General features: G+C 49.0%; 2 protein-coding genes across 10 annotated transcripts in view; one reads left to right on the forward strand and one right to left on the reverse strand.

Moving 5' to 3' along the window:
- Positions 1-19,015, reverse strand: part of CEP104 (centrosomal protein 104) — a 42,791-nt gene extending 23,776 nt beyond the window's left edge. For 2 of the 4 annotated variants that reach the window (XM_032262208.1, XM_032262210.1), the window contains exons 1-7: positions 18,674-19,015; positions 13,605-13,731; positions 9,622-9,795; positions 8,210-8,348; positions 6,631-6,693; positions 6,251-6,327; positions 359-527 (exon numbers count right to left, since the gene is read on the reverse strand). In XM_032262208.1, coding sequence (XP_032118099.1) covers positions 359-527; positions 6,251-6,327; positions 6,631-6,693; positions 8,210-8,348; positions 9,622-9,795; positions 13,605-13,717 — 735 coding nt within the window. In that variant the 5' untranslated portion in view covers positions 13,718-13,731; positions 18,674-19,015. Of the gene's footprint in view, positions 1-358; positions 528-6,250; positions 6,328-6,630; positions 6,694-8,209; positions 8,349-9,621; positions 9,796-13,604; positions 13,738-18,673 lie in introns of all 4 variants that reach the window. The other 2 variants (XM_032262211.1, XM_032262209.1) reach the window with 2 other exon arrangements.
- Positions 19,016-19,289: 274 nt separating this feature from the next.
- Positions 19,290-27,681, forward strand: part of DFFB (DNA fragmentation factor subunit beta) — a 28,418-nt gene continuing 20,026 nt past the window's right edge. For 2 of the 6 annotated variants that reach the window (XR_004264007.1, XM_032262212.1), the window contains exons 1-2: positions 19,297-19,565; positions 20,784-20,910. Coding sequence is in view for 5 of the 6 variants with exons in the window: in XM_032262212.1 (XP_032118103.1) it covers positions 19,452-19,565; positions 20,784-20,910 (241 nt within the window). In the remaining variant the exon portion in view is untranslated. The other 4 variants (XM_032262216.1, XM_032262213.1, XM_032262215.1 and 1 more) reach the window with 4 other exon arrangements.

Here is a 27,681-nt window from a genome sequence, read left to right on the forward strand (position 1 = left end):
GCGCAGTCACTGCAGAGGCCTGGCTGCTGTTGCCGTGCTGCGTCTAGTAAGCCCACGGGCTCACCACTACTTTGGGGGTAGCGCGTTTTCCTACCGTCTTCCCACGGCGCTAGGGGTCCTAGTCACGAGGCGGCTGACCGTGGCACGTGAACGCGAGTCTGAAGAAGTAAAGCTTCTGCTTCCATTTACATTTTTAAGGTGCTTATCTGTCTCCATAACTTTATTTTGCTGAGATCTTTTAACTCACACTAACTTTATAGCTTTCAGTAACCCATTTCTTTTACCATGTAGTTATCATAAGTATACATAAAACCTATTACAGACATAAATTAGGAACTGTTTTCTCCAAAAGCAATACCTTTTGCAAATCAGCAATAGCTTGTTTTAGTTTCTTGGCATAATCATAGCGTTCCTTTTGGACAGCTTCCCGTTTTCTTTCATCTAGTTTTCGTATAATCTGTGCAACTTCTGGATCTTGGTACATATCAAAAGCTAAGTCATCTAGTGGAGAAATATAGTCAGATTTCCTGAAGGGAAGAAACACATATTTTAGAGATAATTTCAAGCCGTAGGAGCGCAGTGCTGCAGATGCACAGCTGAGAATGCCCCTCCCCACCCCGCCCCATCACGGTCACAGACATTTCCTGCACGAGAAAACCGGTCTCTGAGAACTAATGGGCCTCAGGTCACAGGGCTCTTAACTGCAAGCAGGCCTTTCTGACTCCAAAACTCACGCTCTTGACCATGAGTCAAACTGCACTCAGGGCATCTGAGCCTTCGGTGCATTTGCTCAGTACAGACTCTGGGCCTCGAATCTATGGCCCTAAGATTAGGACAGTGAATGTGAATCAACTGCAGAACAGGAAGAAAAACAAAACCAACAGATGGATGACCAAGCCCCACCCTGAGGAATGTGACCAGCGGGCCCAAGATGGAGGCCAGTGCGGGGTCTAGTCCAGCAGGGTCTCGTGGGTGTTCTTTTTGTGTGTGGAGAAGATAGATCATATAAAAGAAAGGCACAAGGACGCAGAGATAAGAGAAGAATTCAGCTGGGCCGGGGGTCCACTGCTACCAAGGCGTGGAGTCCAGCACTGGTCCCAATGCCTGGACATGCTGGTATTTATTGTATACAAGGCAGGGGGCAGGGCCGGAGAGTGACTCATCTGACATGATTGGTAGGGGCCAAGCAAATCACATACTGATAATACGGGGGGGGGGGGGGCGTACAGTTCAGGGGGTGGGAGGCACATGGGTATGCTGCCGGGGTCACATGGGTACAGTACAGAGGGCCTCTCCCTCTCAGGCAGCCACTGCAAGGAGGGGAGGCACACACGTCAGTATCTTTCTATGCGCTTATCAGGGAGATCAAAGGCTTTTAGGATTCCTCTACTCTTACTTCTAAGAATTTACAAGGGAGCATCGGGTGGGAAAGTGGAACGTGTAAGTGGACGAGGATGGTGACCATCGGAGCGCAGCACCACGGAGAGGTGTTTGAGCCCCCGGATGTCTGCGGGCCTGGCTAGTGTCCGACCCTCCTCAAGAGCCGGACGGTGCAGAGTGTTCTCTGAACTCCCCAGTGAAAGGGAAACACCCCCGCATGGCCTGCAAAGCAACAGGTGTAAAACACCAGGCTCTGGCGTTACTGCACGGCTTGCCTGCTAAGTAACGGGCATCTTACCTGGCGCTAATGCAAGGCATTTACTCTCGCCTCCTGATCACTTCTCACAATGTCCTTTCAGTTCCGAATTACATTTCACCTGATTATTTCTATACTATAAGGCTAAAAATGTTCCTCCACTGGAATACTAAAGCAAAGCTTAATAACGTTTGTAATGTAACGTAATAAGACTGAGCATATAATTGATTATGTGATTGTATCTAAGTCTAATTGGTATCATTGCTATAATTAAGTAATCAAGTTATTTGTTATGCTGGGATAGACTGTGCCTTCAGTCTCTTGCCATGGCACCTGGGCAACTTTCTTCCCACAGTTCAGCTACCATATTTTATAACACCACAGTATTTTTTTTTTTTTTGAGACAGAGTCTCGCTCTGTTGCCCAGGCTGGAGTGCAACGGTGCAATCTCAGCACACTGCAACCTCCACCTCCGGGGTTCAAGTGATTCTCCTGTCTCAGCCTCTCGAGTAGCTGGGATTACAGGTGTACACCAGCATATCCGGCTAATTGTTGTATTTTTAGTAGAGACAGGGCTTCACCATGTTGGCCACGCTAGTCTTGAACGCCCGACCTCAAGTGATCTGCCCACCTTGGCCTCCCAAAGTACTCGGATTACAGGGGTGAACCACCGAACCCGGCCTGTATTTTTTTCTTTGAGACAGAGCCTCGTTCTGTCGACCAGGCTAGAGTGCAGTGGCACGATCTTGGCTCACTGCAACCTCCACCTCCTGGCTTCAAGCAATTCTCATGCCTCAGCCTCCCAGGTAGTTGGAACTACAGGCGTGAACCATCATGCCCGGCTAATTTTTTGTACTTTTAGTAGAGATGGGGTTTTACTGTGTTAGCCAAGCTGGTCTCATCCACCGATCTCAGCCTCTCAAAGTGCTGACATTACAGGTGTGAGCCACCGCACCCGGCCAACATCACAGTATTTTCGATGAACATGGTAGGTTAAGAATTGCTACCACTGAGGTTTTACTCAAAGGGTTAAGTCAAATGGTGTCAACCGTGTCCTGCAGATCAAAAGTATTCCTTTAGAAGTAAGTGGTCTTTTGTAGTCACCTGAGTAACTCCTTTCTGATTAAATATGACCTCTATTCCTCCTTTCAAGCTCTATAGTAGGGTCTAGAATGTTAACACTAAAGCTAGTCTAACCTAGCAACAAACCTTACTAGAGGATGAGGGTCAAGAAGCCCAGCTGCTGTATCAACCTCATCAGACAAGCCAGTTGCTCACTGTGACTTGAACATCCTTCGAGACGGGTACGTTTTCATGAAAACATTTGTCATAAAAGTGTAGCTGGTGATCTGCATTATAATGAATTCAAGTGGGGCATGGGAATAGGCCCCTTTAAACACTTCACAGTCCCTCCTGGCATCTCCCCAGCCTTGAATTCACTGCACTTTGCGCATAGCAGCAGCACAGCCTGGCGGCTGGGACAGCACTGACAACTCTGAACTGCATATAATTACAGGAGTGATTCAACAGCGAAAGATTCTGGGTTGTCTACGAGATCACATTATTAACTATTTTTAGTGTAACACATATTACACTCTAAGTCACTTTGCCTTGCTGTCCCAGGGATGAACACAAAGACTTCATTTGATTATAAAAATCCTTCAAAGAGGCCGGGCACAGTAGCTCACACCTGTAATCCCAGCATCTTGGAGGCTGAGGCAGGCGGATCACCTGAGGTTGAGAGTTCGAGACAAGCCTGACCAACATGGAGAAACCCCGTCTCTACTAAAATACAAAATTAGGCAGGCATGGTGGCGCATGCCTGTGATCCCAGCTACTCAGGAGGCTGAGGCAGGAGAATCGCTTGAACCCAGGAGGCAGAGGTTGTGATGAGCCCAGATTGCGCCATTGCACTCCAGCCTGGGCAACAAGAGTGAAACTCCTTCTAAAAAAAAAAAAAAAAAAATCCTTCAAAGAAAACAGAATGTCCTGTGGCATTCCAGTCCCAGCTCCTGGTGACTCAGCAGCAGCAGCACGGAGAGCCATCTTCCCACTTTGGTACAGAACCCCCAGTGGTAATGAGCGGATTCCATGTCCAGCACAGGCCAGCATGTGCCAGTCACACAGCTTTCCCCAGCCCTTGCACTTAACCTTCATAAAACCCCAGGCGAAGGGCAGGACAGGCAAACCACAGCCTACCATCCCACTTGGCTGATTGGATTAAGGCAATAGATTTAAAGTCTAAATCAAAAGAACAGAAAGCGGCTTTACTGGAGATGCTGAGAAACTACGGCCTTCATCGGTTTGGTTGTTCCTGCCCCACGGCACTGGGTTCAATGAGGGCAGGGCCCCAGTTGCGGTCCCAGTGGTGAGGCTGGCAGGAGGAAGGCAGCCATCTGCTCTCAGCGCTCCTTCCCCACAGAGTTTCCAGTCGCCATCCTGAAGGATGGGAAGAGTACTGTCGTTTTTCTATTACGCAAAGGAGGCATCTGAGAAGAGACTGAGAGGCTGGTATTATTTTTTGATAGACATGACATGAAGAGCCTCTACGCTCTAAGCACTCCGCACTCACAGGTGCCTGTGATGGCTCTGGTCTGTACCAGGCCTGTGGGAAGCGAGGCAGCCTTTGTAGGAGGAAGGGCTCGCTGTCCACCAGTGCACACACTCAGCAAACTGCACACAGCTCCTGAGTAACTGCAGAGAGAACCCGCTCTAGGTTTGTGCAAACGGAAGAGCCTGGATCAAGAATTGATCACTTTATGTGAGCAGTCTGTATGCAGGTAAAAGTGAAATTACACTGAACACTGCAGACAAATTTGAAGTTTCTATTAAAGTTTAAAAATTTGATCTTTTCTTTATAGGGAAGCTGCTGAGACGAACCAAGGATTATTTGGAGTTCCTTTTTATTTTTAAAAAACTGATTTTTTTTTGAGACGAAGTCTCACTCTGTCGCCCAGGCTGGAGTGCAGTGGCACGATCTTGGCTTACTGCAACCTCCGCCTCCCAGGTTCAGGCAATTCTCCTGCCTCAGCTACCTGAGTAGCTGGGATTACAGTGTGTGCCACCACGCCCTGCTAAGTTTTATATTTTTAGTAGAGACGAGGTTTCACCATGTTGGTCAGGCTGGTCTCGAACTCCTGACCTCGTGATCGACCCGCCTCAGCCTCCCAAAGTGCTGGGATTACAGGCGTGAGCCACCGCACTTGGCCAAAAAACCTTTTTTTTTTTTTTTTGAGATGGAGTCTTCCTCTGTTGCTCAGGCTGGAGTGCAGTGGCATGATCTTGGCTCACTGCAACCTCCACCTCCTAGGTTCAAGGGATTCTGCTGCCTCCTGAGTAGCTGGGACTACAGGTGTGCGCCACCACACAGGGCTAATTTTTGTGTTTTTAGTAGAGATGGAGTTTTACCGTGTTGGCTAGGCTGGTCTTGAATTCCTGACCTTAAGTGATCTGCCCACCTTGGCCTCCCAAAGTGCTGGGATTATGGGTGTGAGCCATGTGCCCAGCCTAAAAAACATTTTTGATTCCTCTTTTTGTTCATTGCTGCAACTATGCCTGCCCGTCCTTCCCTTCTTTTCTTCAGACCAAGCACCTCTGGAATGGAGTCTCCTTGTCATCCACAGCAGGCATGTGGCAAGGGAGCCACTAGCCCAAAGAGGTGCCTGGGACAGAGACGGTCACTGCGGATGGCGCAGTGGGGCCCTTTAGCTCTTCCAAGGTGGATTCACCTCGGGTCCTTACACTGCTAAAAAAAAAAAAAAAAAAAGAGGAAGCGGCAGCAGCGGCAGCAAAATATGTTTTTTTTTTTTTTTGAGACAGGGTCTCACTCTGTCACCCAGGCTGGAGTACAATGGCATGATCTTGGCTCAAGTGACCTTCCTGCCTCAGCTTCCCGAGTAGTTGGGACTACAGGCGCATGCTACCATGCTCAGCTAATTTTTGTATTTTTAGTAGAGATGGGGTTTTGCCATGTTACCCAGGCCGGTTTCAAGCTGCTGATCTCAAGTAATCCTCCTGCCTTGGCCTCCCAAAGTGGTGAGATTACAGGCATCAGCCACTGCACCGGGCCTACATTTGTTAACATGAAGAACTTTGCCCCCATCTTTTTTTTTAAAGCCAGTCAGATTTCGCAGTGAGAAAGAATATTTTTAGTTGGTAAGAGAGACTGGTACAAATTGTGTTTTTAAAAGTGTGTGTAATACATATTTTTCACTCCTCTGAAGAATAAATTTTTGAAGTAACCGCAAGATGATATCTTCAGAATTGATAACCTGGGCCAATCAATATATTTGATTTTTACCTATGAATATGCCTGTGCTGATAAAATATCAAAGGATGGCTGACAGATCTTTGTTCTAAATGCATTTTAGGAATCTTCTAGTAATACCTGAACGCAAGGAACAAAGTAGTCTCTGCTGGGCAATAAATGAAAATGTGCTACATAAAACAGTGACCTTAATCTTAATGCAAATTTAAGACAATCCAATCAGTGGCTTATCCAGCTCAAAACTGAATGTAGAGGCTCTAAGTCCAGAATCCTTTGGAAATGACTGACACTTTCACGATTCTGAGGAAAGAAACAGAAGTTTATTGCCGGGGGAGCGGGTCTCTTACCTGGCGTAACTTCCTTCTAGAGCAGGGTCCTCGCTGTTGTGCCCAAGGTAGTGGTCAATCAACTTCTCTCGAGAGGCCTTTGGGAGCAAAACTTCTGCTTAGTGTCTCAGAGAGAAGGAGGAACAACACAAACCCTAGCTACAAGATTTACTTCATATAAAGCTGTCAGCAAGATTCAGTGATTCCCATCTTTCGGAGGGACAGCCACAATTGTTAAAGACAAGTTTAATACGCTAAAGCTCCCAAACATATCTGAAAGTTATTCACTAGTCAATTTTATGCAGATTATAAAAGTGATACTTTTTTTGGGTGAAACTAAATGACCCCCTTCTATTAGAAAAACATTTACTTCCTTAGGAATGAAGACTTTCCAAACTTACAGTATTGCTTTCGTCACTGAAATCTGCAGGGTCTCCAATGATGTTTATGGCAACCAAAGCAACCTGAGAAAGTGTTAAATGAACAGAAATTAAATATACAATGTCTAAAATGACTCAACCCCTTTACTTACTCTGAGACAGGGTCCCGTCTGTCACCCAGGCTGGAGTACAGTGGTGTGATCATGGCTCACTGAAGCCTTGACCTCCTGGGCTCAAGTGATCCCCAGACCTTAGCCGCCCTAGTAGCTGGGCCTTCAGGTGTGAGCCGCCATGCCCTGCTCATTTTTGTGTTTTTCTGTAGAGACAGGATTTCGCCATGTTGCCCAGGCTGGACTTAATCCCTTTATAACAAGCTCTGACCTATATTGTTATCAAATAGGATAACGTATATCAAAGTGCATTAATTCTTAAAATGTTGTGCTAAAGAATTTTTAATAATTAACAAAGAATTTTAAATAAGTTACGTTAGTATTCTAATGCTTAATCAAATGGTTATTTTAACCATTGAAAGGATGTACAAATCATAATAGCTAAAAAGTCCCGAAGTTTTAACATAGCTTCATAATGACAGGTCCACTCAAGATTCAGTGTGGAGGTCATCTTTACAGGACCTTGGGAAATGAGACGATGAAGAGTTAAATTAACACAGCTCAGTTTATCCACTTTGGTGAGTCTCACCTGAGGTGGGGAGTCATTTTTCCATCCTGCACCCCCAACCACTGTAGACCAACTGCTCAGCCAGGGCATTGCTGGTAAACACATGCAGGTGGGTGGAGGAAGGAAAGAGTTAAGAATCATTCCTCTGGCTTCCTGGCGCATAACGCTGTAAGGGGCCAGGCGGCAAGACTAAACCTTTGCCCTCTTGTCTAGAACACTTGCTTGGTCTAGAGACTTGATTTGCTGGGTGCTTGCATTTCTCTTGGAGGGGGCAGGGAGAGTTGTAAATACTTGTGCTAATTAAGATTGCTTTGGATACAATTGATTTCTACGACACTAATCCTGTAAGAAAAAGAAAGAAAAAAAGAAGGAAAGAAAGGGAGGAGGAAGGAGGAGACTAAGAATTAGTGGCTTGGAGTTGAGGGATCCTGGGCTACATGCAGCCTTCACGTGCTCCCGCAAGTCAGGAGGGTTTATCACAACTCTACTGTCCTGCACGATAGAAGGTGAGCCACATGTGTCATTAAGGTTAAGTAAGCATATTAGAAAATTAAAAAGAATCAGGGAGATTAATTTTAGTAATACAGTTTAACACATGTCCAAAATATTACCATTTCATCACATACGACTGATATAAAAGTTCTCATGAACTCCTTCGCATTCTCCTTTTGTATGGACTCTCTGAAGCCCACTGTCTGGTGAGCTTGCAGCAGCTCTGGGCACTAGGCCAGTTCCCCTTGGGCACTGACCACGCGTGCCCAGAGGCCGCCGGATCAGACGGCACAGCTCAGAGAGCTCTGCAGTCTCCCAGAGCAGATCCTTAAAGATCATCCTGAAAATGCATCTAAGAAAAGATACATGATCACATAATCCCGCAAAGAAGGTAGGTGCAGAATCAAAGGCGAAGCTGCATGCCCCTTACCTGATTATATATGTTGTATTTGTTGACATGGTTTTGGTGGAAAATCAGTTTAAGAAACTGTCCTACTGCATCCACATAAACTGACTTTAGTTCCCGGGCCTTGCAACCTGTCTTTTCGTTGTCACAGAGAGAGACGTAGCTGAAAGAACAAACACAACTAAGAATACACTCATTTGAAAATGTGCTGTTCAATAAAACTGTCCTCTCTTCTGATTGAACTCAATAGGCTTATTTATTTTATTTATTTTATTTTTTGAGATATAGTCATGCTCTGTTGCCAGGCTGGAGTGCAGTGGCGCGATTTCGGCTCACTGCAACCTCCGCCTCCCGGGTTCAAGTGATTCCCTTGTGTCAGCCTTCTGAGTAGCTGGGACCACAGGCATATGCCACCACGCCTGGCTGTTTTATATTTTAGTAGAAATGGGTTTCACCATGTTGGCCAGGATGGTCTCAATAGCCCGAACTTGTGATCTGCCCGCCCTGACCTCCCAAAGTGTTGGGATTACAAGCATGAGCCACTGTGCTTGGCCTATTTATTTTTATTATTTTACTTTTTGAAGCTAGACTACCCTATGTAGGATCATAGGTTTGAACAGAAGCTAAGCCTAGAATGAAAAACCTAGGAAAAACCCCTAGAACTCAAATTCTAATTAGCATTCTTGGTGGTTTTTTTTGGAGACAGAGTCTCGCTCTGCCATCTGGGCTGGAGTGCAGTGGTGCGATCTCGGCTCACTACAGCCTCTGCCTCTCAGGGTCAAGCGATTCTCGTGCTTCAGCCTCCCGCGCAGCTGGGATTACAGGCACCGCCACCTTGCCCAGCTAATTTTTGTATTTTCAGTTTCACCATGTTGGCCGGACTGCTCACCTACTGTTCTTAAAAAAAGTTCTGCATCTGAAAACTAGAGTTGAATAGCACAGTTCAGAGAAATTATAATGCTGCTTTTAAAGCATATTCATTAAGAGGCAAGTATTAAGAAATTGTGTACTCTTGAACCAAATGGAAGTACATAATATAAGACCAAAAGTTAAGTGAAAATTCTTTTTTTTTTTTTTTGAGATGGAGTTTCACTTTTGTTCCCCAGGCTGGAGTGCAGTGGCACAATCTTGGCTCACCTGCAACCTCCACCCCCCAGGCTCAAGCGATTCCCTGCCTCAGCCTCCCGAGGAGCTGGAATTATAGGTGCATCCTACCATGCCCAGCTAATTTTTGTATTTTTAGTAGAGATGGGGTTTCACCATCTTGCTAGGCTGGTCTTGAACTCCTGACCTCATGATCCACCCGCCTCGGCCTCCCCAAAGTGCTGGGATTACAGGTGTGAGCCACCACGTCCAGCAGGACAATCCATTTTTAAGAGCTTTCAGGTAGAATTAGCCTAAAAGCTGCCATTATACATTTTAAATTTCATTCTTACCCAAGTCTTCGAAACCGCTCTGCTTGATATGGTGCAAAATATTCAGGCAAGTTTTCGCTAATGTAGAACTCGATTTTACTTGAAATCATATACTGGTGAGCAAGTAACTGGAGTTTCCTTATTCGACACCTCTCCACCATTTGCAGGACAATTTCTTGTGGAAATTGGCAAAATCTGAAAGCAAACACGTTTTTATTCCTTCTGAACCATTCCTGCAGAGGGTTTCTAGGGGCTAGCACGTCATTCTTGCAGTGAAGAGGCATGACCCGCGCCGCGCTGTGAACTGGGCAGGCTGGGGCACTGCCGGGACGGAGATGCCCGCAACGCCAATTCCCATTCTCTCGAGCTTTTTGCGTCAGAGCGGGAGCTTGGAAATAAAATTTGACCTGATCCGCCTGCAACCCTACAGGGATCATACTTTTGGCAGCTAGTCAATGGTCTGACGTGAAACCTGAAGTTAAACATAAGATAAACCAGTCTTATGAGGCGGCACTAGTGGGCAGGATGGAGCCAAAGGATTTTCCACAGGAACCCAAATGCTTAAGGGCCCCAAGGTATCAACATTGAAGGCGTGCCCACCATTCACGCAGAGTGCTCTCAGGAGAGAAGCCTACACGATGGCCCACGCTGCAGCGTCTAACTTTCCTCAAAAGTGACATAATTTTTTTTTTTTTTTTTTTGAGACAAGGTCTCGCTCCGTCACCCAGGCTGCAGTGGTGTGATCATGGCTCACTGCATCTTTGATCTCCTGGGCTCAAGGGATCCTTCTACCTCAGCCTCCTGAGGAACTGGGACCACAGGCATGTGCCACTGTGCCTGGATAATTTTTATATTTTTAGATTTTGTGGCTGGACGTGGTGGCTCATGCCTGTAATTCCAGCACTTTGGGAGGCCAAGGCAGGCAGTTCACGAGGTCAAGAGATTGAGACCATCCTGGCCAACATGGTGAAACCCCATCTCTACTAAAAATACAAAAATTAGCTGAGTGTGGTGGTGCACACTTATAGTCCCAGGAGGCTAAGGCAGGAGAATCACTTGAACCCGTGAGGCAGAGCTGGCAGCGAACTAAGATCCCGCTTGCGCTCCAGCCTGGCGGCAGCGTGACACTCAGTCTCAAAAAAACAAGAACAAAATTTTTGCCCAGGCTGGTCTTGAACTCCTGGGCTCAAGGGATCCCTCCCACTCAGTCTCCCGAGGTGCTAGGATTACAGGTGCGAGCCACTGTGCCAGGCCCAAAAGTGACATAACATATGAAAAAAGCTAAGATTTGCTTAGAGGATCGCAGCAGTCAGCAAAGACCCCACACTACTTCCAAAAACACAAAGCTTCAAGAGAGGCACATTTGGGGCAGGCACGAACTGCAAAATCGGCAACTTTTGAAATGAAATTCTTTAGCCTTTCATTTCAATAAAGTGCTGCTTTAGATAGTTACTGCTTTTAAATGCAGGGCACGTATATTATAATTCATGATGAGATTATCTGAACATAAGGACAATAAATAATCTATTATTTAAAAACCTTTATTATTAAAAACAGCAACCACCACGACAACAACAAAACTCCAAACTGTTTAAAGAAAACCAAGACAACTGGCCAAGATTTGAAGCTGTACAGAGTCACACACTGCATGACACAGTGGTCTCCTAGGAGGACAACACTGTACTCTGATTTAGCTTTTCTATGTTTAGATATAGATACCTACCTGTGTCCCAATTGCCACTGTATTCAGCACAGTCACATGCTGTGCAGGTGTGCCGCCCAGGGGCGACTGGCCATGCCACAGAGCCGAGGTGTGCAGGGGCAGGCTGTTGCATCTGGGTCTAAGCACACTCCAGGTGTTCCATGAAACTGACTGATGGTGCATTTCTAAGAATGGGCCCCACCGTTGAGGGATGTAGGACTGTACTTTAAAAAATCCTTCCAAAAAGGGGCTATGATTAAGCTACTCAAATGTAGTTGATGAACGGTTTACAGATGAATCAAAAATACCTTTCAAGCTGAATATAAAAAGAAACCACACAGCTAAAAAGGCTAGTATTTATCCTTTCAAGATAAATGGACAGACATAGATTTTTAAAAATAAAACTAATTTGACAACCAAAAAACGGATGGTCAGAGGCTACGGTTGGTGCAACCTTTATGCTTTCCTGGAAAAATGTCTGAATTCTGAGGTCACATGAATGGCACTGGGAGTCTCCCTGGGTCTCTTGTAACCCCCTGAAGTGCCTCTCCTGGAGCTGCATCGATCCATGCCCTGAGCTCCGATGTAGAGGGTCCTACGTTTTCTGTGAGCTGTGGTAACAGAGCGCCCTGTCCTGCCGTTGGCAGCTCGGCTTCAGGCTGTCTTCCTTTGTCTTTCTGCCATGAGCTTGAGCTCAGGGAGTCAGGAGACCCCTGAGCCAAACCCAGTGGGAGTCTGTGGTGACCAGGGGCACACATCCTTTTCTTTGGTACATCCGCTGAAAGCATGTCACTAAAGTGAGTACAGGTTATGCCCTTTAAAGAAATACCATGTCAACACACAAGAGAACCATACTGGTGTCACTTTTACAGGCTTTACCAAAAGGGGTAGCTGTGTGTACACTCGAGAACCTTCAATCCCCACATAAACATGGAACAACTGCAGTCAGCGTACAGGACCTCTGCAGAGGGGATGCTGCTGCCTGGGAGAGGCAGGAGCAAGCTCACGTGGGGAGTCCGGGAGGAGAGGGCGGGAGCGCTGGGCTGCCCCCGTGGGGTGCTCCTCCTGCCCTCCAGCTACAGTCTGGACCCTGTTAATGCTGCCTGCACAGACAGCGTGCCTGTCATGGCCTGGGCCGTATCGGGACGCTTGCTCGCCAGCAATCCCAGCTCCGTGGGTGACACAGGTGCCGTCTGCCCACTTCTGCTTGACTATTGCTTCATTTCTCAGTTCATTCAGAACTCACTTCCGGGAAATGCGGGGACGGGGAGCCTTACTTATTGCGTCTCCTCAAAAATTCCAAAACTCCTCAAAACTCCAAAAACTCCTCAAAAACTCCAAAAACTGTACGGAGTTTCAACATACATTTTCACTTTAAATGAGATTTACATTCGATTTTCAGCAACACATCTTCGGAATAAAAGCAAGACACAATTATATGACTGAACTTAAAATGTCACACACATTTACACATTCGTGAGTTAGGAATGAACAGTAACTTGTCAGACTTGAAAGCAAGTCATGGAGAGCACGGCGCTGAGGAGGCGGGACGGGGCGGAGGGCGAGGGCAGACGTCGAGGGAGTGCATGAAGGCGCTCAGCTGTAAACACCAAAGCAACAGAGGCAAAAAGACTCAAATGTTTTAGGAAAATAATCAAGCAAAACACTCAGATAATGAACATTTGTTTTGAGACAGAGTCTAACTCTGTCGCTCAGGCTGGAGTGCAGGGGCCGTCATAGCTCACGGCAGCCTTGGACTTCCGGGTTCAAGCAATCCTCCTGTCTCAGCCTCCTGAGTAGCTGGGACTAGGACGGGAGCCACTGTGCCCAACTGAACGTTGTAATAAAAGTATACGTGTGTTTAAGAGAAATGTGAAGGACACGTTCCTGGTTAAAGCTTGGTGTCGGATAAAAGCAGTTAGACACTCTTTCATCACAGCAGCACCACTGCGACAGCAAACAGAGCTGCATGCACAACCTCTGCACGAGAACGAGAACGTGCGGTCAGCGTGTGGTCAGGGAATGCGGTTAGTTCCGGGGGCTCATTTCTCCTCCTCCTTCTCCACATCCGCACACTTTCTTAAGGGAGTGTGGGTGAATGTTGTAAGGGAAAGAGGGTCAGCACATTTTCTTTAAAAATCTAAACAGAAAGAGATGTCGACACTGTAACGCATGCTGACCACCTTGGTCCTGATATCTCAGTTACGGCAAAATCCGAGGCTTTGAGTGAAAGAAGCCCCGTGCCCTCCTCAGGGACCCGAGGCTGCCTCCCAGCCCAAGACCCACCCTGTCCAGCCCTCACCTCGGGGACCGCCACCCACTGACGGTTGGTGCGTGGATCATGAGCTCCCGGGCACTGAAGCCGTCTTCGTGTCCAGATGAGCTGACGACTACAAATCCGATCTTGTGGGGCATTCTGCACGCCTGGGCTGTTTAAGAGTGGGAAAGATTTCTTTAAAATGCAGGAATTCACTAACACGTGAACATTTAAAGTGTTAGTTCATGTCTTGGTAACACACACAACAATGCATTAACTCTTCAGACTTTTCCCATCTCTTTGAAAAAGCCTTTTTCGGTGGTTGTTAAACCCTTTTTACAAATGCTTCTGATTCTGTTTAAGGTACCATATAAGTTATCTTGACTTTTCCCAAATATTTGTCCAAAAAGTTTGACCAGCATTGCGGATTACATTCCCCAAAAAGATAGGTTCAAGTCCTACCTGTGGTCCTGTGAATGTGACCTTATTTGAAAACAGCGTCTGTGTAGGTGTGATCTAGTTAAAACGAGGTCCTCAGGGTGGGCCCAATCCAACATGACTTATAAGAAGGAGAGAAGAGACACAGCCACACAAAGGGGGAGCGCCACGTGTGACAGAGGCAGAGACCGGAGCGACGCATCTCTAAGCCGGGCCTGCCGAGGACTGCCGAGGCCGGCCAGCAGGCACCCGGGGCTAGGAGGGATCCTCCCCTACAGCCTCCAGAGTGAGGGTCGGTGCTGCCCACACCACCTTCCGACTTCTGCCTCCAGAATGAATTCCTGTTGTTTTAAGCTATCTAGTTTATGATATTTTGTTGTGGCAAACATAGTTATTGGCTGGAATATACACACAAACTTTCTGTATTAGTTAGAAAACGAATACAACCGGTATGTTAATCAGTTATACAATCACAAGGGGAAAAAGGCAATGTAAGCGCAGCATAATAACTGCTCGATGAATATGTATGAGCAGAGGAAGGGCAGGAGCTGGAAAGGCAAAGGCACAGGAAACACTAAAAGTACAGCAGAGTCAGGCTGAGGGACCGACTCAAAGGACGCTGAGCCGATGTGCTTGGGGACTCTGAGTTGCTTTTCACTTACTAAGCCAGTCAAATTCCTCCTAAGTAAGCCAATTTGAGTTAAGTCTAAATCATGAGGGAGAAAAATGTCTCCTCACTAAACCAGGATAAGAAGACTCCATCAGAAAGTTCTCTGGGGGCCTGGCACAGTGGCTCACGCCTGTAATCCCAGCACTCTGGCAGGCTGAGGTGGGCGGATCATGAGGTCAGGAGATTGAGACCATCCTGGCCAACTGGTGAAACCCCATCTCTACTAAAATAAAAAAATTAGCCGGGCACGGTGGTACGCACCTGTAGTCCCGGCTACTCGGGAGGCAGAGGCAGAGGAATTGCCTGAACCTGGGAGGCAAAGGTTGCAGTGAGCTGAGATCACACCACTGCATTCCAGCCTGACGACAGAGCAAGACTCCGTCTCAAAAAAAAAGAAAGTTATTTGTGATAAGATATACTATTAATTGAAATTCTCAATAGGAGGTAACACATAAACACACCCCCACATAAAACTTTATGTATTTTGATGTGTTTGATGCATGATCTAGATTTTTCTTTTACTTCCATTGAGAATTTGAAGAGAACCACTTCAATCTATTGATTATTGGCTGGCATTATTGCTAATGTTTCTAGGAATGTATGAATAAAAGCCCTAAAATAGAACGATAAACCATCATTGAGATACTGGTGACTTTTTCCACAAAGTTCACTGCAAGATGTTACTGTATATTAAACAAAAACTAAACCAAACCAACCCCGAAAATAATTTTTTAAAAGCCTCCCAAAACAAGATGAGGCTGGGTGTGGTGGCTCATGCCTATAATCCCAGCACTTTGGGAAGAAAGGTGGGAGGATCGCTTGAGCCCAGGAGTTCGAGACCAGCCTGGGCAAGAGAGTGAGATCCATCTCTCAAAAAAAAACCAAACAACAAACAAAGAATTTAAAAAGGATGAGTGTGATTTAACCCACTGTTAGCTGCACAGCCCGACCTACACTCCGACCGGCACTCCGGGCACCCTAGGTCAGAAACGCACAGTCCATGGCTCCTCCTCCTTCGTGACCTAGCACTTCTGGGTGGTTCAGGCTCTGAGCCCTTGGCCACAGCATCTCCTCTCACCCAGTCCCCACGCAACAGTGTGCCAGGGCTTAGTAGGCCTACCCTTCCTTCCGATCCCACTGTGTTTTCTAGACAGCAAGCACCTCCCTCAGACAAGTCCTAACTTCCTGCTGCGTGAACACGCCTCAGGCCCAGCTCTGGTCATCTCCATCCACGTCCTAACTCAAGAGCTCCCGGCCAGCTTCCCATCTAGGGATTAATGCACCAACTCTCCTGACCCTCGCTTCTTGTGATAAATTCTGAAGTCCAGCCAAATGATCAAAGCTCAAAGTTAACACCTTCAGCTCTGAAGCCCTCCATCGTCTTTCATCATCTGTTTTTCTTTTTGAGACAGTTTTGCTCCGTCACCCAGGCTGGAGTGCAGTGGCATGATCTCGGCTCACTGCAATGTGTCTCCTGGGTTCATGTGATTCTTGTGGTTCAGCCTCCCGAGTGGCTGGGATTATAGGCATGGGCCACCATGCCTGGCTACTTTTTTTTTTTTTTTTTAGTAGAGATGAGGTTTTGCCACGTTGGCCAGGCTGATTTCAAATTCCTGGCCTCAAGTGATCTGCCTGCCTCAGCCTCCCAAAGTGCTGGGATTACAGGTGTGAGCCACCATCCCAGATGCCTCGCATCATTTTAAGAGAAGGGCCTGTCACTCCCTAATCCACCTTGAAAATAGTTCTTGTGCTCAGGCTGTTGGGTTCCAGACTCTGACTGTTTTTTTTTTTTTTTTTGAGATAGACTTTCATGCTCTTGCCCAGGCTGGAGTACACTGGCGCGATCTTGGCTCACTGCAACCTCCGCCTCCTGGGTTCAAACGATTCTCTTGCCTCAGCCTCCCAAGTAGCTAGGTTTACAGGCACATGCCACCATGTACGGCTAATTTTTCTATTTTTAGTAGGGATGGGGCTTCACCACGTTGGCCAGGCTGGTCTTGCACTCCTGACCTCAAGTGATCCACCTACCTTGAACTCCCAAAGTGCTGGGATTACAGGCATGAGCCATTGCACCTGATCCCAATTTTTTTTTTTTTTTAAATACAGGGTCTCACTCTGTTGCCCAGGTTGTACTGCAGTGCAGTGATCGTATCTCACTGTAACTTTGAACTCCTGGGCTCAAGTGATCCTCGTCTCAGCCTCTTGAGTAGCTAGGACTATAGGCACACTACTTAATTTTTTTTTGGTAGGGATGGGGTTTCACTGCGTTGTCCAGGCTGCTCTTGAACTCATAGCCTTCAGCAATCCTCCCACCTTAGTGTCCTAAAGTGTTGGGATTACAGGTGTGAGCCATCGAGTCTGGCTAGTCCCTGATCCTAACCAACACTCTCTGTTATGGCTGTAAGACGTAAAGGTAGACCTTTTAAGTCAAGTGTGTTTCCATTATGCCGTATTGCCCCCAGTAAATCTAAAACAAAGCACTGGCATTTCAGAACCAGCTAAGAGCCATGCACAGGCACTGTGGAGGCAATGCTGTTGCCTCAGTCTGGTATTTGAGAAGGATTCCTTTTCCAGTCTACCCCTGCACCCCTCCAAACACCCTCCAGCTGTACACTATGGTCCCCTCTGCGTAAACCCTCAAGTGTTACATAAAATACTTGGATTGTCCCTGAAGGATGCCACTTTTAGCCTCTAAAAAATCACCATTAACAATTCAGGAAGAACTTAAGCTCTGTTGAATGTGCAGTTATTGGCTGGTCTTCCTCACCAGAGTCACGTGGGAACCCCGTTGTCCCAGGGACAGCCATCGGCATCCCCACAAGTGCCAGAGTGCATTTCTCCCCAAGCAGCTACGACTCCATGTGGCCTCATTCCTCACTATGACTTTGTTACAAGGCTGGAAAACAAAACTTGTTTCCGATTTTCTTTTTTTTTTTTTTTTTTGAGACGGAGTTTCGCTCTGTCGCCAGGCAGGAGTGCAGTGGTAAGATTTGCAGTGGTGCGATTGGCTCACTGCACCCTCTGCCTCCCGGGTTCAAGTGATTCTCCTGCCTCAACCTCCCGAGTAGCTGGGACTACAGGCGTGCGCCACCACGCTCAGATAATTTTTGTATTTTTAGTAGAGACGGGGTTTCACCATGTTGGCCAGGATGGTCTCGATGTCTTGCCCTCGTGGTCTGCCCGCCTCGGCCTCCCAAAGTGCTGGGAATACAGGTGTGAGCCACCGCGCCCGGCCAGATCTTTTTTCAAAGAAGACTTAAGTGTGACCAGGCGCGGTGGCTCACGCCTATAATACCAGCACTCTGGGAGGCCGAGGCGGGCAAATTACTTGAGGTCAAGAGTTCAAGACCAGCCTGGCCAACAGGGCAAAACCCAGCCTCTACTAAGAGTGCAAAAATTAGCCGGGAGTGGTGGTGGACACCTGTAGTCCCAGCTACTCGGGAGGCTGAGGCAGGAGAATCGCTTGAACCCAGGAGGCAGAGGTTGCAGTGGGCTGCACTTCAGCCTGAGCAACAGAGTGAGACTCCGTCTCAAAGACTTAAATGTTACACAAATAGTGACCTATGGTCAAGTCATCTTACCGACTGAAGGGCTTCAGACAAATCTAAAACTTAAGTGTGCAAAACGAACACAAAAAACCACCATCAAACCGTAATCCCTATCGGCAGAGCATGTTTCTTCAAACGTTCGCTCAGCAGAACGCATCTGAAACTGGCCCGCTATGTGCTACGCACCCAGAACAGGAAAAGCCGGGGCATGAAAATAAGATCCTGGCTAAACGGGCCGTCCCGGCCGGGACAGGCGCTCCCAGCGCCCGGGCTGAGCTCCCCGGCATCTGGCACGCTGGGGCCGCGCCGGCTCTTCGGCGACAGCAAGGCCGGAGCCTAAGCGCACACCGTCCGCGCTGGCACCGCGCGCCCAGGTTTCGTACCCGGCTCCCGGGTGGGGACCGCGCCCCGCGCCCGGCGCCCCGCGCCCCACGTCCGGCCCCGGCCCCGGAAGGTACCTGCTCAGAGCGGACGGCCCCGACTGGCGCAGCCGCGGCCCCGACGGAGAGGGCGGCCGGGTCGGAGCTGCGGAGCGGCCCGGGGAGGCGGCCAGGCCGTGCCTCAGCGCCCGGGCCCCAGGGGCGGGCGGGTCCCGGTCCTCGCGGACCACCTTAGCAGCAGCCGATCTCTCCGGCGGAACTCAGGCGGCGCCCCCTCCGCCGCCCCAGGCTGGCTTGCACCCCAAGCTGCCGCGGCGGTGGTAGGGGAGGAGCAGCCCCGGCCGCTTCTGTCCATCGCCCCGGCCGCAGCCGCCGCTCTCATGACAACCAAGCCCAGCCCTGGGCCGGGCCCTCCGCGCCTGCGCGACCCCGCCCCGCCTCAGCCGCGCCTGCGCACAAGGGAGGCCTCGGGTTCTCGTGCCCTCCCGCTCAGGTAGTTTCCGGGGCCAGGGCACCAGGGCAGAAGGCGACGTCGCGCCTTTGCTTTCCCGAGCCTTCTGGGTAATGTAGTTTCCGTGGGGTGACGCCTGCGCACAAGACCACGTCGGGCACCACTTTTCCCAGGCCTTCTGGGTAGTGTAGTTTTCGGGGGCGGTGCCTGCGCACAAGGCCACGTCGCGCACCCGCTTCCCCGGGCCTTCTGGGTAATGTAGTTTCCTGGATCGGCGCCTGGCCAGTGCCAGCTTTGCAGAACCCGCCCGGTGCAGACCCCTGCGGCCGGGGCGAGGAGGTGCCTGAGCAGCCGGCCAGAGGGTGCCGCCACCTGCGGGGCCCAGCGGCCTGCAGGACATCTGCAATGCTCCAGAAGCCCAAGACCGTGAAGCTGCGGGCCCTGCGCAGCCCGAGGAAGTTCGGCGTGGCTGGCAGGAGCTGCCGGGAAGTGCTGCGGAAGGGCTGCCTCCGCTTCCAGGTGCCGGCCGGGGAGGCGTGTGGGGAGAATAGGAGGTGCCGGCCGGGGAGGCGTGTGGGGAGAATAGGAGGTGCCGCTTTTCCTCTTCCAAAGCGGAGGGTGCGGGCGGCGCCCGGGGAAGGTGGTTTTCGTTCGCCTCAGCCGCTGGGCACCAGGGCCCCCGCAGCCTGGGGTTCCCGATCGTGGCTTCGGAGCGCAGGCGGGTTGGGGAGCGACCCGATCACCCCTTTCCTCTTCCCGCCTCTGGGTCAGCACAGCCCTGCATGCGGAGCCAGGAGACACGCGCTGAGTGCCACGTGCTGGCACGCGGGGTCGCGGCCGCTCTGCCTTTCCCTGCCTCGGCTTCCCTTTGCGTAAAATGAAAGGCTTGGCTAGGTGGGCTCTGCAGGCCCTTCCAGCCCTCGCAGCTGGGGATTGCAATCGTCACCTTATTTTAGGTCGGTGTCCTTTTTTAGACCAGTGCGAGGGTTACCAGGTGTGCATGCCAGGCCTGGCAGGGGTGGGAGTTGCCATAAAATGCCTAAAACTGACCAGTAGTTGGGACTACAGGCACGCGCCACCACGCCCAGCTAATTGTTGTATTTTTAGTAGAGACTGGGTTTCATGACGGCTGTGCGCTGGGGGTGGTGGCGGGGGGGGGGGGGGGGGGAGGATGGTGCCAGCTCCTGGAAGCAGGAGGGTGGCGCTGACAGAGACAGGCTGTATTTTTAATTTTTATTTTTTTTAATTTATTTATTTTTTTTAAAGACGGGGTTTCACCATGTTGGTCAGGCTGGTCTTGAACTCCCGACCTCAGGCGATCCGCTCGCTTTGGCCGCCAAAGTGCTTGGATTACAGGCGTGAGCCACCACGCCCGGCTGACAGGCTGTATTTGAAGTACCCTCAGGAGCTCATTTTAAAAAGGTGAATCCTGCAGAGCAAGCGTTGGCCACCTGCTGTATGTTTTTCCTGACTCCTCCTATTTTAGAAAGGCCTACAGTCAGGCGCTCTGGCTCCGGATCCCTCATCCTTGCCGGGGCTGACGCGCTGTGGCATATACCGGCAGCAGCGTGAGCCTGCTTTTTAAACACAGCTCGTAGAACCTAAAGTACAATGAAAAAAAAAAAAACAAAAAAAACCAAAACAACAACAGCTCATTTTGGACGTTTGTGAGGCCTGCAGTTGAAAGCCCTCGTCTTGAGACCCTGCCTCCTCCTGTCGCCTCTCCTGCCCCTGCAGCTACCTGAGCGCGGCTCCCGGCTGTGCCTGTACGAGGATGGCACGGAGCTGACCGAGGACTACTTCCCCAGCATCCCCGATGACACCGAGCTGGTGCTGCTCACCTCGGGCCAGGCCTGGCAGGGCTGTGAGTGGCAAGGACCTTGGAGGTGGGCGGGAAGCTGGCACTCTCGGGGGTCCTGGGAGTGCCTGTTGGGGTGGCGCAGGGTCCCCCTTACTCTGAACTCTCAGGTCTCAAGGAGGAAGCCCTCTGGAGTCAGAGCTGGTCAGCGTCACTTAGACGGCAGAGTCCTCAGTCCTCTCGTTCATGCACCCAGTTGCTCAGTTGGCTGTCTTTTTCTTCTAAAAAGTCTTTTAATTGGCCGAGCATGGTGGCTTTCTCCTGTAATCTCAGCACTTTGGGAGGCTGAGGCGGGTGGATCGTGAGGTCAAGAGATTGAGACCATCTTGGCCAACATGGTGAAACCCCATCTCTATTAAAAACATAAAAATTAGCGGGGTGTGGTGGTGTGCACCTGTAGTCCCAGCTACTCGGAAGGCTGAGGCAGGAGAATCCCTTGAACCTGGGAGTTGGAGGTTGCAGTGAGCTGAGATCGTGCCACTAAACCCCAGCCTGGTGACAGAGCGAGACTCCGTCTCAAAAAAAAAAATATTTTTATTTGTGTTCATTTGAGGTGTCCTAGCAATTCCCAAGAGCAGAGGGAGGGCTTTGGCGCTGGGGCCTGCACAGTTTGGTGGGGAAGGTGGACAGGAAGAGGTGCTGTTCTGTTCTGCTGGGCTGAGGCCCTTCTGGAAGGACGGGTTGGTGGCCCATGGGATGTTCACGTCGTTCCCTGTTGGTGATTGCAGAGATGCTGTCCTCGGAGCTCAGGCTCGGGGGCAGTTGCTTTGAGAGGTGGCTTTTTAGGGGAATCTGTATTGAAACCTCAGAACACAAAGTCCTGCCTTTCAGAAGCAGCTGAATGCCAAGGTCTGTGCTTGTTGGACTCTATAAAGGAGAGCTTTTGGCCGAGGTGGGGGGAGACGCCATCGTGTGCCCTTCCCTGGGAGGGTCAGCCAGCGTTGTGCGAAGGGGTGGGGCTTCAGGAGACACTTCTGGTGCCCAGGAAGGACGTGGGTGCTCTGAGGGATGGAGCTCTGCCTCCTTAGCCTAAAGGGCAGAAAGAGAGAAGACCAGGAGGAACGTGCACGTGGCCATGTCCCTGGCTGCAGTGTTGGGGCTCAGCTGTCAGCACTGAGGGGTGGCGCCTCTGGTGTGCGCCAAGGTTGCAAGTCCCCTTTCTGCACTGGGCCTTGTGCTCCCAGACGATGCAGCCAGAACGTGTATCACTGTGATGGCCCCTGGGGTGGCCCCTTCGGGGGCGGGGCTGGGCAGGGGTGTGCTCAGGGTATTCCTCACCTTTGGACATTTCCTTTCTTTCCCATTTCAGGGCATAGTTGCAAGAGAGCAGAACACGTGGCTCTGTGTCCCTCCCGGCACCTTCCAGTCCCTGTCTCTCTCCCCTGTCTCTCTCCTCTGTCTGTCTCTGTCTCTCTGTCTCTCCTCTCTCTGGTGCTTTGTCCCTGTCTCTTCCCTGAGACCACTCGTTCTCCTCCTCGAAATTTGTTAGACTCAAACAAATTTCGTTTTCCTTTTTTAAAACCTTGAGATGGGGTCTCACTCTGTTGCCCAGGCTGGTCTCAAACTCTTGGGCCCAAGCAATCCTCCTGCCTTGGCTTCCCAAAGTGCTGGGATTACAGGCGTGAGCCACGGTGCCTGGCCCCAAATTTTTTATTTTATTTATGTTTTGAGACTTTGTTGCCCAGGCTGGAGCGCAGTGGCACAAACATGGCTCACTGCACCCTCGATCTCCATGTTTCAAGCTGTCCTCTCTCCTCAGCCTCCCAAGTAACTAGAACCACAGGCATTCTCTACCATGCCTGGCTAATTGTTTTGTGTCTTTTGTAAAGATGGGGTTTCGCCATGTTGCCCAGCATAGTCTCACACTCCTGGGCTGAAGCTGTCCTCCTGCCTCGGCCTCCTAAAATGCTGGCATTACAGGTGTGAGCCACTGTGCCTGGCCTAAATTGTTTATTTAGAAATAATGATAGATTCCCAGGAAGTTGTACAGATAGGAAGGTCCCATGTACCTCCACCCTTTCCCTCACAGGCGACATCAGACACAACCATGGTACAACATCAAAGCGGGCACACAGACTCTGTCACAATGTGTGCGTTCTTCTGTCATTTCTCCCTATGTAGATACCTGTGACCAGAGTCAGGGTCAAGGCAGAGACCTCTCCCATCCAGCACTCAAGGTTCTCCCCTTTATAATCCTGCCTACCCCTGGCCACCACCAATCCCTAGCCTGTAGCACCTGCTGATACGTTCTCCATGTCTATAATTTTGTCATATGAAGAATAGTAGGTAGGTGGAATCATACAGTATGTGACCTTTTGAGATGGGGCTTTTTTACTCCACATAAGGCTCCTGAGATGCATCTAAGCAATGCGTGTCCATACTCTGTTCCTTTTTATTGCTGAATAGTATTCCATGGTTTGTTTTTGCCACAGTTTGTTCAACCATTCACCTGTGGCAGGGTATTTTGTTTGTTTCCAGTTTTTGACTATTACACATAAAGCTGCTATGGCCAATTATATTCAGGTTTTCCTTTTCTCTTTCTTGTTTTCTTTTGAGGCAGGGTCTCACCCTGTCGCCCAGGCTGGAGCGCAGTGGTGCAATCATAGCTCACTGCAGCTCTCCTCCTGGGCTCAGGTGATCCTCCCGCCTCAGCCCCTGAGGAGCCGGGACTACAGGGGTGCACCACCATGCCTGGCTAATTTTTGTATTTTCTGTAGAAACAGGGCTTCATCATGTTGGCTAGGCTGGTCTTGAACTCCTAAGCTCAAGTGACCTACCCACTTTGGCCTCCCTGAGTTTTGGGATGATAGGTGTGACCACCGCACCTGGCCATATTTCCAGGTTTTGGTGGGATGTAGGTTTTCGTTCCTCTGGGGAAAATGCCCAGGAGTGGAGTAGTGCATTGTGTGGTGTGTGTTTAGTTTCTGGAGACAAGGATGTCCACTCTTGCCGGTTCTGTTTAGTATGGCACTGCAGGGTCTAGACAGAACATTTAGGCAAGAAGAACAAAAGGCATCCAGTTTGGGAAGGAAAAAGTGAAGCTTTTCCTGTTTGCAGATCATATGAACTTGCATATAGAAAACCCTAAGGAATCCACTAAAAAATGATTAGAACTAATCATCAAGTTTAGCAAGGTGGAAAGATACAAGGTCAATATACGAATATGGATACACACTTACAATGAACAATTTGAAAATGAAACAAAATAATCCCATTTTTATTAGCATCCAAAAGAATACAATACTTAGGATAAGTGTAATGAAAAATTGTAATGCTTATGTTCTGAAAACTGCAAAACATTGTTGAAAGAAATGACAGATTTGAATGAATGGATTAACATCCCACGTTCACGGATTGGAAAACTGAACATTGTTAGGATGGTAGAAGTCCCCACGTTGACTTACAAATTCAGCACAATCCCTATGAAAATTTCAACTGGTTTCATTGTAGCAATTGACATGCTGATTCTAATCCACAGTTCATATGGAATTGCAGAGACCTGGAATAGCTAAAACAACCGTCAAAAGGACGTAGTAGGAGGCCCACATATCCTGATTTCAAATCTTAGTACAAAGCCGCAGTAGTCAAGACTGGCACCGGTGTGAGGACAGACACCGAGCAGGGGAACAGAAGAGAGCGCCCAGAGATCTACGTACCTGTGGTCAGGATGCCAGGACCTTTCAATGCGGGGGAAAGAAGAGTGTCTTCAGCAAATGGAAAGAATGAAGCCAGACCCTTACCTGGTACCTTATACAAAAAGTAACTTAAATAAAAGACCTAGATGTAAAAGTTAAAAATATAAAACCCTTGGAAGAAAACATAGGGGTAAGTCCTCATCACCTTGGATTGGGCAAAGGAGGCTTAGATTTGACACCAAAACATGAGCAGCAGCAGGAAAAACAGATAAAGTGGACTTCATCAAAATTAAGAACTTTGGGCTGGACACAGTGGCTCACGCTAAGAGGGGAGACCCCCCCTCGCCTCCTTTAATGTCACCTCCTCCCTCCCCCGCTTCCAGATGGGAAGGAGAGTGAAGAAAAAAATAAAATAAGATACCAAAGAGCTGGGAAACGACTCCCTCTTTAGTTCCCAGCGTCTCTGCTGTCTGTTAACCTTGAAAGAGCTGCAGATGAATGCCATCCCTGCCGGCCGGAGCCCGGCACTGGGTCACGCCCCCACGTCTCCACCACCAGGCTCCCTCCTGGAAACACCTCTGCCAACAAACGGCTTGTTGCTTTCGTCTTGTCTCTGCAAGCCCCCTCCCCAGCTGGTCCCCGCTTGCACTGCATATGAATTAGCAAATCGATGAAGTCAGATGTCCAGCAAATGGACAATGATATAGTTCTGCCTCAGTTTCCCCTTTAGCATTGTAGACCCATAAAAGGGGAGAGAAGCTGCAGCTCGGGGAGCTCCGTGAATGAGGCTGTAGCCCCTTGCAGCTCCCAGCCGAATCAAAAGCCTCTTCCTGCCTCAGTTCGGTGTTTGAGAGGTTTGTCCCCTGCTGCTCCTGCTTCGACACCTGAAATCCCAGCACTCTGGGAGGCTGAGATGGGCAGATCACTTGAGGTCAGGAGTTTCAGACCAGCCTGGCCAACATGGTGAAACTCCCTATCTACTAAAAATACAAAAATTAGCTGGGTGTGTGGCAGGCGCTTGTAATTCCAGCTACACAGGAGGCTGAGGCAGGAGAATCATTTGAACCCAGGAGGTGGAGACTGCAATGAGCCGAGATCATGCCACTGCACTCCAGCCTGAGTGACAGAATGAGACTCCGTTTCAGAAATAGAAAAATTAGGAACTTTAGTGCTTCAAAGGACACCATGAAGGAGGCTAAAAGACAGCCCACAGAATTGGAGAAAATAGTTGCCAGTCATGTATCTGATCAGGGACTTGCATCAGAATATACAAAGAATCCTTATAACTTAATAGTAAAAAGACAACCTAGTTAAACCTGGCAAAGGTTCTGAATAGAAATGTCTCCAAGGAAGATATTCAGATGGTCAGTAAGCACATGAGAAGATGCTCAATATCATCAGTCATGAGGGAACTGCAAACAAAAACCACAGTGAGATGCCACTTCATACCCACTGGGATGGCAGCCAGTGTGGGCGAGGATGTGGAGAAATGGGAACCCTCATGCCCGGCTGGTGGGAAGGCAAAACGGCACAGCTGCTGTGGAAAACCGTCTGGCAGCTTCTCAGTTACAGAGTCGCCATGTGAACCAGCAGCTCCACTCCTAGGTAAGTACCCAGGAGAAATGAAGAGACGTCCACACCAAAACTCGCACGTGAGTGTCAGTGGTAGCTTTTTTCGTAATAGCCAAAAGTTGGAAACTACCCAAGTCTCCAGTGATGAACACATGGATAAAAAAGTGTGGCACATCCACCCGGTGGAATCACTCACCATGAAGAGGAAGAAGGCACAGCGTGGCTGAGCCATGAACCCATGACGAGTCCAGATGCCAGCACACACAGCAAGGTTCCATGCACAGGAAACATCCAGAACAGGGATGTTAGAGACAGAAAATAGAGTAGTGGTTGTTTAGGGTTGGGGGCAGGTCAAGGGGAGGGGGATCGGTAGTGAAAGAGTATGAGGTTTCTTTCTCAGGTGGTGAAAATGTTCTAAAATGGGCCGAGCATGGTGGCTCATGCCTGTAATCCTAGCACTTTGGGAGACTGAGGCCGGTGGATTACTTGAAGTCAAGAGTTTGGGACCAGCCTGGCCAACATGGTGAAACCCTGTCTCAAATAAAAATACAGAAAATAGCCGGGTGTGGTGGCATGCACCTGTAGTCCCAGCTACTTGGTAGGCTGAGGCAGGAGAATTGCTTGAACCCTGGGGGCAGAGGTTGTGGTGAGCCGAGATCGTACCATTTCACTCCATCCTGGGCAAAAGAGTGAAACTCCTTCTCAGAAAAAAAAAAGATAATGCTCTAAAGTTGACTGTGGATGTGGCTGCACAACTGTGGGAATGTAATAAAACACGTGGAATTGCGCACTTTAAATGCGTGAATTATAAGGAGTGTGAATTATATTTCAATAAAGCTACTTAAAGTAAGGAAAAGAAGCCACCAAGCTGTATACTAGAGAGGTCGTCTTCCCTTTCCGCTCTGCAGTTTCTGTGCAGCCTTGCCAGCGTTAAGTAGCTTTATTTTTAGCCATTCTGATTGCAATGTGATGATGTCTCATTGCAGCCTTAATATGGATTTCCCTAATGGTTAACGATGCCAACTATCTGAATATCTTTTGTAAAAATAGAGACAGGGTCTCACTGTGTTGCCCAGGTTGGAGTGCAGTGGCAATCGTGGCTCACTGCAACCCTGAATTCCTGGGCTCAAACAATCCTCCCACCTCAGCCTCCCAAGTAGCTGGGACTACAGGCGTGCACCACCATGCACAGCTAATTATTTATTTTTTTTAGAGATGGGGTCTTGCTATATTGCCAGGTTGGTCTTGAACTCCTGTGCTTAGGTGATTCTCCCACCTCAGTCTCTGAAAGTGCTGGAATTATAGGTGTGAGCTACCACACCCAGCCCTAAATATGTTTTTACATGCTTATTTGCCATCTGTTGAGTCTCCTTGGTGAAGTGTTTCTTCATGTCCCTTGTCCATTTTCTAACTGGATTTTTTTTTATACTGTTAAGTTTTGAAAGTCACCCCCCGACCCTACCAAAATACCTGGACATGAGTTCTTTGTCAGATATGTGGTTTGCAAATATTTGCAAGCCTTGTGGCTTGTCTTTTCATTCTCTTAAGAGCATTTTTTTTTTTTTTTTTT

This window comes from Sapajus apella, unplaced genomic scaffold (genome assembly GCF_009761245.1).
Source record: "Sapajus apella isolate SASKATOON/1434 unplaced genomic scaffold, GSC_monkey_1.0 scaffold127, whole genome shotgun sequence".
In the NCBI taxonomy this organism is placed as follows: Eukaryota; Metazoa; Chordata; class Mammalia; order Primates; family Cebidae; genus Sapajus; species Sapajus apella.